Source organism: Pinus tabuliformis, chromosome 5_1 (genome assembly GCF_031772625.1).
Source record: "Pinus tabuliformis cultivar Carrire ecotype Pingquan chromosome 5_1, CPIR1, whole genome shotgun sequence".
Taxonomy (NCBI): domain Eukaryota; kingdom Viridiplantae; phylum Streptophyta; class Pinopsida; order Pinales; family Pinaceae; genus Pinus; species Pinus tabuliformis.
This window is the reverse complement of record NC_142305.1, coordinates 550,646,708-550,659,249: the sequence shown is the minus strand read 5'-3', so window position 1 is coordinate 550,659,249 and position 12,542 is coordinate 550,646,708. Positions and strand designations below refer to the sequence as shown.

Sequence of the window (12,542 nt, the reverse complement as noted above, 5' to 3'; positions counted from 1 at the left end):
CTACGACAGTTCAGAATTTTAGAACTTAAAGATCTGAAAGTACAAAGTTACAGTCGTTTCAAGGTCGAGCTCCTAAAATCGAGAAAAAGCAAGATGAGGAAGTTTGATGCCAAGGATCCGGTAAATTGGATACTTCAGATGGAGCAATATTTTGATCTACATGGTGTACAACTGTTACAAAAGGTATGTATTTCATCTTCATATTTAGAACCAGATCAATTTTTATGGTATGAAGGGATTTTTTCTCGTAAAAAACTTGTTACGTGGTCAATTTTCATGGAGGAAATGATATCACATTATGAGGATACAAAGAGCAACACCTTCTTTAGAGCAACACCACAACAATTGGAAAGAGTAAAAGCGCTTTGTGACATAATGGAAAGCAAAATTATGGAAACCAGGAAGCATACCCCTCACAACTATAAAGATGGAAGTGTTGTTTCTCCCAGCCTTCCACAACCTACAAGGGTTACACCACAACAATTGGAAGAAAAAAGAGAAAAAGGGCTTTGTTACAATTGTGATAGCAAATGCACTAAAGGTCATAGGTGTGCTGAGAAGAAATTATTTTACATAGAATATGAAGAGGAGGAAGAAAAGGATCAAGAAACATCAAAAGAAGAGGATATACGCCAGGACACCACCCTAGAGAAAGAAGAAATGAATCATACCATATCTTGTAAAGCATTGGCAAGAATTACCACTACTCAAACTCTCAAGATAGAAGGACATATCAAGAAGAAAAAGGTGCAAGAAGTGAAAGATCACATCGAGAAAGAAGAAATGAATCCAACCATATCTTGTAATTCAATGGACAAAATTACCACTCCTCAAACTATCAAGATAGAAGGACACATCAAGAAGAAAAATGTTCAAGAAGTGAAAGATCACATCGAGCATCAAGAAATGAATCCGACCATATCTTCTAAAGGACTGGAAGAAATTACCACTCCTCAAAAGATAGAAGGACATATCAAGAAGAAAAAGGTTCAAGCAGAGAAATATCACATCGAGCATCAACAGCAAGTTCTCCAACTTTTAAAGGATAACGCCACTTCAGTGCAAAATCAAACGAAACAACAGGTAGATCAACATCGTAGTGAAAAATGTTTTGATGTAGGTGATTGGGTATTTTTATTGCTACATCTCAAGCAAGCTATTTATAAGAAGGAAATGTTGGCAATACTACATGCACTTAAAAAATGGCGACCTTACCGAATGGGAAGACTCTTCAAGGATGAGGATGTGGAAGCATTGTTTTGTGCTATTTATATTATCCAACCAGATTGGATAAATGAAGCAAGGGATGAATGGAAGAAGGACGAAGAAGTATGGCCACTTATTCAAAAGTTGCAAAAGATCCCAATTCAAGCAATATTGTCAGAAATTGAAGAGGAAGGAAAAATCATATTGGAACCTAGAGCAGTCAAAGAAACAAGAACCCGACAGCTACAAAATCGATCAATTTCAGAGTATCTCATCAAGTGGAAGAACTTACCCGCTGAATATTCCACATGGGAGGACAAAAATTTTATACAGAAGCATCAAGAACTACTCAAGCGTTGAGGACAATGCTTTTTTAAGGAGAGGGGCATGTTAGGCCCCTATAATACTAGTGTAACCCTTATTGTTATTAGTATAGCCCACTTATTATATTGATGTACCCATGTAGTGCCCATATTGTTACTATTGTGCCCCATAGAAGCCCACTATGGTTATTATTGTGCCCTTACATTATTATTGTTATGTCGGCTCTGATTATGTTATAACCCCTTAGACTCCTATATATAGAAAGGAGGTCTTTTCATTTGTATCATCCAAGAATTGTTCATTTATGTAATGTAAAGGAGGTTTCCCCCTCGAAGAGGCTGAATTCTAAGGCGTTGATCTATCTTTTCTATCTTTTCTTGAGCTGGTTTCATAACATTTGGTATCAGAGCCAGGTTATTAGTAATTTAGTTATAACATTTTAGTTTCCTCTTTTGTCTAGGTTTAGTTCAAAGGGCCATATTTATATATATATATATATATATAGATATTTTGTTATATAATTTTTTCTCTTATATTTTTGTTTATTTTCTTATGGATATGATTTGGACTTATTTTATTTTAATTTATTTAACATTTTATCAAATTTTCCATCTTGTCAATACTTTATTATAAAACATATATTTTGTAAAATAATTTTGAAGTTACACAAGATGATTGATCATCACATATCTGCGTGTATTCACTTTAATAGCAATGTAGCAATTTTTATGTTAGGCCCCTATAATACTAGTGTAACCCTTATTGTTATTAGTATAGCCCACTTATTATATTGATGTACCCATGTAGTGCCCATATTGTTACTATTGTGCCCCATAGAAGCCCACCATGGTTATTATTGTGCCCTTACATTATTATTGTTATGTCGGCTCTGATTATGTTATAACCCCTTAGACTCCTATATATAGAAAGGAGGTCTTTTCATTTGTATCATCCAAGAATTGTTCATTTATGTAATGTAAAGGAGGTTTCCCCCTCGAAGAGGCTGAATTCTAAGGTGTTGATCTATCTTTTCTATCTTTTCTTGAGCTGGTTTCATAACATTTGGTATCAGAGCTTTGGATTCTAGGGTTTCGCTGCTCCAAACAGATCATCGTGGCATTTTCGCTATAACTTTTTTTTCTGTGATGTTTCAGAAGTCGCAAAAAAAACCCATTTAAGAAGAAATCGCGCTGAACCTTGGGTCCGAATTTCAGAGCTTTTCGCGTGATATTTTCGGAGATATGATCTGAGGAAGTTGGTCTTTTTGCAGACTCCTGAATTACACTCAAAACAGGTGACCTGGGGAAAATCGTCATAACTTTCTTTCTGAGCATCGGATTGAAATTTCGTAAGAAGGTATAGAAAGAGGATGGACTGTAGTTTTCTTTTATATATGTTTCAGAGTCAAAGGTTGAAACAGTGACACGTGGCACTTCATACAAGTTTGCTCTACTAAACTAGTCTATAATCAGGTCACTGCGGGAGATTGTGCATAACTCTTTCTTGGAGAATCTAATTTGGATCAGACTAGTGGCATTGGAAAGAGGACACAGAGGGCTACTATAGTTCAGAATTTTAGAACTTAAAGATCTGAAAGTACAAAGTTACAGTCGTTTCAAGGTCGAGCTCCTAAAATCGAGAAAAAGCAAGATGAGGAAGTTTGATGCCAAGGATCTGGTAAATTGGATACTTCAGATGGAGCAATATTTTGATCTACATGGTGTACAACTGTTACAAAAGGTATGTATTGCATCTTCATATTTAGAACCAGATCAATGTTTATGGTATGAAGGGATTTTTTCTCGTAAAAAACTTGTTACGTGGTCAATTTTCATGGAGGAAATGATATCACATTATGAGGATACAAAGAGCAACACCTTCTTTAGAGCAACACCAAAACAATTGGAAAGAGTAAAAGCGCTTTGTGACATAATGGAAAGCAAAATTATGGAAACCAGGAAGCATACCCCTCACAACTATAAAGATGGAAGTGTTGTTTCTCCCAGCCTTCCACAACCTACAAGGGTTACACCACAACAATTGGAAGAAAAAAGAGAAAAAGGGCTTTGTTACAATTGTGATAGCAAATGCACTAAAGGTCATAGGTGTGCTGAGAAGAAATTATTTTACATAGAATATGAAGAGGAGGAAGAAAAGGATCAAGAAACATCAAAAGAAGAGGATATACGCCAGGACACCACCCTAGAGAAAGAAGAAATGAATCAGACCATATCTTGTAAAGCATTGGCAAGAATTACCACTACTCAAACTCTCAAGATAGAAGGACATATCAAGAAGAAAAAGGTGCAAGAAGTGAAAGATCACATCGAGAAAGAAGAAATGAATCCAACCATATCTTGTAATTCAATGGACAAAATTACCACTCCTCAAACTATCAAGATAGAAGGACACATCAAGAAGAAAAATGTTCAAGAAGTGAAAGATCACATCGAGCATCAAGAAATGAATCCGACCATATCTTCTAAAGGACTGGAAGAAATTACCACTCCTCAAAAGATAGAAGGACATATCAAGAAGAAAAAGGTTCAAGCAGAGAAATATCACATCGAGCATCAACAGCAAGTTCTCCAACTTTTAAAGGATAACGCCACTTCAGTGCAAAATCAAACGAAACAACAGGTAGATCAACATCGTAGTGAAAAATGTTTTGATGTAGGTGATTGGGTATTTTTATTGCTACATCTCAAGCAAGCTATTTATAAGAAGGAAATGTTGGCAATACTACATGCACTTAAAAAATGGCGACCTTACCGAATGGGAAGACTCTTCAAGGATGAGGATGTGGAAGCATTGTTTTGTGCTATTTATATTATCCAACCAGATTGGATAAATGAAGCAAGGGATGAATGGAAGAAGGACGAAGAAGTATGGCCACTTATTCAAAAGTTGCAAAAGATCCCAATTCAAGCAATATTGCCAGAAATTGAAGAGGAAGGAAAAATCATATTGGAACCTAGAGCAGTCAAAGAAACAAGAACCCGACAGCTACAAAATCGATCAATTTCAGAGTATCTCATCAAGTGGAAGAACTTACCCGTTGAATATTCCACATGGGAGGACAAAAATTTTATACAGAAGCATCAAGAACTACTCAAGCGTTGAGGACAATGCTTTTTAAGGAGAGGGGCATGTTAGGCCCCTATAATACTAGTGTAACCCTTATTGTTATTAGTATAGCCCACTTATTATATTGATGTACCCATGTAGTGCCCATATTGTTACTATTGTGCCCCATAGAAGCCCACTATGGTTATTATTGTGCCCTTACATTATTATTGTTATGTCGGCTCTGATTATGTTATAACCCCTTAGACTCCTATATATAGAAAGGAGGTCTTTTCATTTGTATCATCCAAGAATTGTTCATTTATGTAATGTAAAGGAGGTTTCCCCCTCGAAGAGGCTGAATTCTAAGGCGTTGATCTATCTTTTCTATCTTTTCTTGAGCTGGTTTCATAACATTTGGTATCAGAGCCAGGTTATTAGTAATTTAGTTATAACATTTTAGTTTCCTCTTTTGTCTAGGTTTAGTTCAAAGGGCCATATTTATATATATATATATATAGATATTTTGTTATATAATTTTTTCTCTTATATTTTTGTTTATTTTCTTATGGATATGATTTGGACTTATTTTATTTTAATTTATTTAACATTTTATCAAATTTTCCATCTTGTCAATACTTTATTATAAAATATATATTTTGTAAAATAATTTTGAAGTTACACAAGATGATTGATCATCACATATCTGTGTGTATTCACTTTAATAGCAATGTAGCAATTTTTATAAGCTTTTAAAATCAATCCACTATTATTAGTAATTTAGTTATAACATTTTAGTTTCCTATTTTGTCTAGGTTTAGTTCAAAGGGCCATATTTGGCCCATGGTGATAAGGCTCTAAGACTAGGAATCCGTGCCCATGTGACAACTTGGCTCTTTCTAGGCAATAAGTTATCAATGTACATTGCTTCTAGATAGTTGGATATACTCTTGATGTTATAGTGGGTGTTGCCCAAATTACTCTAATGTGTCACCAATTCACCATGATTAAAAGAAAAATAATCATAACCTATATCATAACCCTTTATAATTTTTTTGATTGTTTAAAAAAAAAAAATTTGATTATTTAACCATGATAAATGTATAGCCATAATCTAAAAATTTTAATTTGTCCACCACAATTTTGTCAAAAATTTTATTAGCTAATAACAACTAAAACATCTAAATGTCAAAAGTAAGAATGTGGTATAAAATAAATATATTCCAGACATTTTATTTATCCTCTTTCAACTACTCCAAATTAGACACCTTCTAACAGTTTCAACATATCATTTTGCATTTTTAGTCTTCATACCTACCTTTTACATTCAGGGCTATTTCTTACTCCATAGGATCTCACCAGATATCACTTTGCGTATTAAGTTCCAGTAAGTAACTTTTTTTTTTTCATTTCAAGGCTATTTCTTATCTAACTGACTACCAAGTATGAAATTATTTCATAAGAATACATTTATGATTAGTTTTGAATATGAATAACTACTTGTTATAATATAAGAGTTTCTTATTTTTCATTGTCGCAGGCATGCCTAGCACTATAGTAATTGAAATGGCCTTGTTAACATTAGTTTAAGTTTCTTACGTTGGTTATGATTGTGTGCTACCATTAAATGAGCATAGCTTGCAATGTCATCATATAATTTGGCCTCTTCCCAAGGCAGGCCATACAAGACCATATACTATGTGGATTTTTTTTGTCATATAACTGTCGTATATGATTGGTAGTGTAGACTAATGATAATATTAATTTACACTATTAGATGCTATTTTATTTGGATGCAATCACTTGTATGTATCTTCCCTAGTTCCCAGTTCACATGGATTTCAGTGTGGCTTCTTGCATGTGGTCTGCAGCAGCGCTTGACACTCGTCACTACCTATGCCTCTACATCATTGTCATTGCATTACAATACATTCAATTCACCTAGTGAGAAAATGAACAGTGTCAGAGGCCTCTCTGTGTTCACTAAGACATGAAGCACACATAGTTCTGCAGTAGTAGGACTAAGAGAGGAAGCACATGAAATTGCACAACATCAGGTCAGAGAAGCACCAGGGTGAGCATGGTTGCATGGATGGGCATCTTTTCCGCTCATGGAGACATCCAATTAATAAAGGCCACAATCAATCTATGTGCAAGTGTAGAAGCACACTTATTTTCAATAAATTTATGAGGAGAAGTGACATGAGAGTAATCTATGTGTACCTCATTAGAGGAGGTTTCTTCAAATCTGTGGACTGTTGTAGCAATTTTTTTCCTGGGCAAACCAACTGGTGTCAAATTAGCCTTCATCTCTTAAGCCCCATATTCACCTTGTTGTCGATGTCTTTCACCCATCCCTGAGCTTGTACTTTTTTTGTGGTAAGAATATTGATAAAAATCTACTCATTCGTGGGACCGCGCTTGCAACTTCCTTTACGTATGCATATGTTTTTGTGCCTCATGCATATATTGGTTATGGATAGATCTGCCTACATTACTGGGTAACCCTTAAACATGTTATTATTAAACCCTGTATACAAACTTTGCCCTAGTTTCCACCACCTTTACTTCAGCTTCTTTTACTCGATCAAATGTGATTATTTATGGATTGACTTAGTCAACTAGATCTGTTGTTGCTGTATAAGTGTGCCCTTGCCACCTCCACCCTGATGCCTGTATTTCCTTCATGCAGAAAAGAACCAACTGGCTTAAATGCTTATAGGTAATCATACATTTCTAGTAATTTAATTGAGCACTCGTGTAACTCTAGGTTATTCTCCTCTTGCTCCTGCTCCCATCTATGTTGTTTGTTATGATGTCAGTGAGGCCACTCGAGAAGCTACAACTACTTCTGCCCTTGTTTGTTCAGTCTAGATTAGTACAACACAATGTCACAAATAATTTGACTCATACCTGAATGTCATAACCTTCACCATCCGCATAGGCTAATCCAATTTAGCATGATACATATAACATCAACATATTAAAGGAAATCATCTAGTTATCTAACATATAATGCACTCATCGACAACATATAACATTATCATCAAGTTAACTAACATATAACATCAACAACAATGCATATAACAACAATTTACTATCCTACTTTACTATCTAGCACACATGCATATGACCATACTTAACTATCATCTATCATGTATGTAACCATAACATCAATAGAATGAAAGGCATAAACATAATCATAATGCATATAACAATCCTTAATCTACATACCTGCATGCCCAACATACAAACCTGTATGACGACATGCTCTTGCCTTGAGGTCTAATGTTACAACTTCACTTTGATGGTTTGCATCTCCTGCTCTATCTCAGCCAACACATTAGCATCATAACATACCAATATCATCATGATGACCTAATTTCATAAAATGACCTTATGCAAAACAACCTTCACAATGAAAATGCATGCCTAACAACATATAGACACTAACATGTATAGCGAATGCATATACAACCATACACTCATGATGACACATCCCACAACAACACCATCAACATTCACATGTCAACATCACTACTACAATGATCAACACCATGCAAATTCAACAAGCACATGGACTACAAGCATTAGGAACACATATGTGACTAACATGAATGCATAACCAACACACCACCCATCAATTCCAAGGGTTGAACGATGCTCTAATATCACTTTGTAACAACCTCCTCCCACATCTACCCAATTAACTGACCAACTAGGGTAAACATGTGACAAGAATTTACTATGATATGATTTGACTCCCTATGTGTTAGTTAAGGAAGTGGAACTGATGGAATCACACCATATAGACCTTCCACATTAGTAACAGAACTCCCGGGATCCATCCCAACCACTTAGGTAACCAACCCCTGAGACCAGTTGCGCTTTAGACAATTTAACGCCTAGATGCTCCCTCGATATGGACATGCATGCATCCAAGAGGCTTTGGATGCTCCCATAACATGAGTATGCATGTGTCCAAGGATGTTTCTATCCAGTGTTGTGCCTGTGTCTCTGGGATTTGAGCCGCTTTTTCAAGCCCAGAGGCCAGGTGGCTGCCCAGAACTCAATGACACTTTCATAAATGAATTTACACAACATAATAATGATTCATTTGAAAAAACAAGGACAAGTTGTAGACTGGACCCCTACTAGCCATTACAAGCATTTCGTCAAACATATCACAAATATGTAATCTATGGGTGTAATCAGCAAATATGAGCATAGGGGTCTCATACTTATCTAAGAATTGCTAAGAAACATCATTCCCTTATATAATTAGTTGCATTATCATCTATCAGGTCATAGATATATTTTTCATTCACTTACAAATCAAAACATGAGGAGATCCATCCATCATCACTGTCATAATACATGCCTATAACCAACATAATAACAATAGAAATATCAAGAAAACTAAAACCATATAATCCACATATAGACTAGTATAATACTCCTAAATTAACAAGGAGAAATAACCTCATATTAATGATGCAAAAGGAAACCTAGTATGGGGCTACCATGTTCCCCCCGACCATATACATGGCTGATCCAAATATATCTTCAGCTAGTCACCCTCATGCCATATTCCAACCATGAATGTGGGATCTCATAAAAAACATCAATAAAAACCATCCAGGGCTTCTAAAGGTCAAACCACCTCAATGCATCAAACAGTGATTTCACCCCATGGTCAGACATCACAAAACCATCATCAGCTTGGTCTGTACCCAACCCTTCTAGGGCTCTAGAGCGTTTGTTCTAACCAAGTCTTACAGGACTAGTAACTCAACCCAAGTTGTTATAGAGCTTCTAGAGTGTTTTTCTAACTAGGGCTTCTTGGAACTAGTAACTCAACCTAAGCTAAAGGAAACATGAGAGAAAACAGAAAAAAAGAAATGAACCCACAACACCATGGTTATCCGAGAAATGGCAAGGCTAGGCAAATCCACTGTCAACTTAGGAAATCTTCCATGCCAATGAAAGATCATGACCAATACACCACATGTGTGTACCATGCATGCAAAAACTAGAAAGTAAAACATAGATGCAACTCGGTACCTCCAAGAAAAACCCACTATAGCTACTGATCCCGATGTCCTCTTGCACTTTCTTTCTCTTCATTTGCCTTCTTTCTCCAAAACTTCAAGAGTGCCACACTCCTCCAAGAGTGCTCCTAGAAACTCTAAGTGTCGAAGAGTGTGAGAGAGAGAAAATAGAAGAGAGCTCCACCAAAACCTGACAAAAGCTTACCAACTGATCCTTAGAAGCCTTTTTATTAATGAGGCCTATATTTTCTTCATCTTCCATTATTTTCCTTCATTTTCCTCCTCACATGCAACATGTGACCTTTCACCTTCATTTTCTCCTAATTTCCTTTATTTTCATAAATAAATGTGCCAAAATTGCATTTTGCCTTTCCAAATCCTTTGCCATTGCCTTTGCCAATTTCCTTAGCCATAATAACTGAAATGAACACCCACTAGGATGTTTTTCCCACCATTCAATTTGGAATATGTGTCCCATGACCGTGGTCTTATATATTTTACATGAATTCTTAACCAAGGTTGTTACAAGAATTGGTTTGGGAAAGAGGAAAGTTAATGGAGTTCGGGGAGAGTTGTGTGGTACCCAATAGGTGATGTAAGTTCTAGATGAAGCTCAGTGTATGTATAAGTACACCTAAAGGCAAGCGTAGGATAGCTAGTTGGATTGGTTGGGTCCATTGAGTTAAATGGATGGTGATAGGACAATTATGAAAAAGGTAATAGAAAGCGTAAAGTAAATGGATTTGAGGTTTCAGATGCCTTGGTTATGTCGGGAACTGTTGTTCTCAATATTATGCATGTTGTGCATGGATAAAGGAATTTCTCTTAACCTTGGCCTTTTGATATCTAGTAATTATGTTGTGATCATGATTTCTTTATGCTAATGTTTATATGTATATATGTATGTATGTATGTCGTTGTCTGATAGGATAATGATTTTTTTATGTTGATGTTTATATGTATACATGTATGTATGTATGTTCTTGTCTGGTAGGGTCAACAAGGATCATTTTTGTGCAAGAATGATTTATTACGCAGGTGAATGCCATGAAGGGATTCCTTGTCTTATGAGGAATCAAGTGGAAGAGTAGTCATGAAAAATATATGAGGTTAGTTTCATGTGGATATGAATTGATATTGTATGCTTTTATTATGTCTATGTTTATGTCATGACAGGTAACGTTGAAGGATACATCACTGGAATGAAAATAGTGTGCTTTGCAGCATGCTAGGATAAGCATGGATGGTGAAGAGACACTCGAAGCAAGGTTGCTTGGTAGAGGTAGTATTATTTTGGATGCGCAATGTTATTGTTGTGTATATGTTATGCATGTTGTATATTCATTAATGTACATATGATGTACATGATGTACATATTGTGTACATATGATGTTGTATGCCTATTGTGTATTACATATGAAATGTTGGGTATAGATGGTGCTATGTACATGTTGGATATGCGGTGTTGTGTACAGATTGTACTATGTGCATATGGTGTTCTGCACATGTTGGATATGCAGTGTTGTGTACATATGATGCTATGTGTATGTTGTATATGCAGTGCTATGTACATATGGTGTTTTGTGCATGTTGTACAAGTGGTATTATGTACATATGGTGTTTTGCGCATAATTATACATGTGGTGCTATGTGCATGTGGTCTTGTGTAAATGTTGTACATGTGGTCCTGTGTGCAAGGGGTGTTGTGTACATGTCATGCATGTGATGTTGTGTACATGTGGTATTGTGTACATGTCGTGTGTGTGGTATTGTGTACATGTCATATTATGTACATGTTATACATGTGGTGCTGTGTATGCGTTGTGCGGGTGGTTCCGTGTACATGTGATGTTGTGCACATGTTGTGTAGGTGGTGCTATGTACAGGTGGTACATTGTACATGTTATACTTGTGCTACTGGTGTACATGTGGTATTGTGCATGTGTCTTACATGTTGTCTTGCGGGAATGTGGTATTATGTATGTGCATTGTGTAGATGTCGTATCGTGACATATGTATTCATTATGTTGTACTCTATGTACATATTTGTGTTGTGTTTTACACCAGGTGTAGGTGTATGTATTCTATTGTGGTGGACAACGGATGTAGGCATATGTATTGTGTCGTGTTGTACACTAGGTTTAGGTGTATGTGTTTTATGTCAGGTGTAGGTGCATGTATAGCATGGTGTTATATGTTGTGTGTGGTTGTGTGTGTGTGATGCACAATATGTGTATGTGCACATGGCTGAGGAGAAGGCACTAGGTGTTTGTCGAGTGTGGAAACCAATCTAGAGTGCGTACGGAATAAGGACAAAGGTAGAAGAAAAGGAACGATTGAAGGATAAGTATCAATATGTCATTTAGTTTTATTACGCATGTGATTTACGATTTTGGTCTATGATGATTACATGTGATCTGTGATTCTTCTTTATGATGGTTACATGTGATTTATGATTTGGATCTATGATGGTTGTGTTTTGAGCTAACCTGATACAATATGTTTATACATGATGATTTTGTCAACGATGTTAGTTTGATTTGTTGTGACAGTAAGTGAACATAATTGCCAGTGTACCTTATTGACAAGCCACCAATGAGGTATGATGTGAATTTATTTCAATTTATTTTAAATCTAATGGCAGTTATGTGCCTCATACAGGAAGTGTTGGCTTAGTGGGGCCTGACCCAGGTTCAAAAGAGTTATTAGCCAAACAAATCCCGCAGCTACCGGCCCTTTCGGCAACAATCCGTGGAGCACGGACTGAGGTCTCACCTGAGGTAGCAAGGGAGGGTGCTGGAACCAGGTTTCCACACCCTTGGGATGTCTTGATGTGGTTTGGAGGGGTTGCGCACTGTTCTATGGCCTCGCGCCACTCTGCTTCCGCGTAGATCT

General features: G+C 36.3%; 1 protein-coding gene across 3 annotated transcripts in view; it reads left to right on the top strand.

Annotated features, from left to right (window-relative positions):
* Nucleotides 1-12,542, top strand: part of LOC149165977 (mini zinc finger protein 3-like) — a 139,843-nt gene that overhangs the window by 54,751 nt on the left and 72,550 nt on the right. The window contains exon 2 of one of the 3 annotated variants that reach the window (XM_089431248.1): nt 10,824-11,324. The exons of 1 other annotated variant lie outside the window; for it this stretch is intronic. In XM_089431248.1, coding sequence (XP_089287374.1) covers nt 10,824-10,827 — 4 coding nt within the window. In that variant the 3' untranslated portion in view covers nt 10,828-11,324. Of the gene's footprint in view, nt 1-10,641; nt 10,790-10,823; nt 11,325-12,542 lie in introns of those variants that run through there. One more of the 3 variants, XM_089431246.1, reaches the window with a different exon arrangement.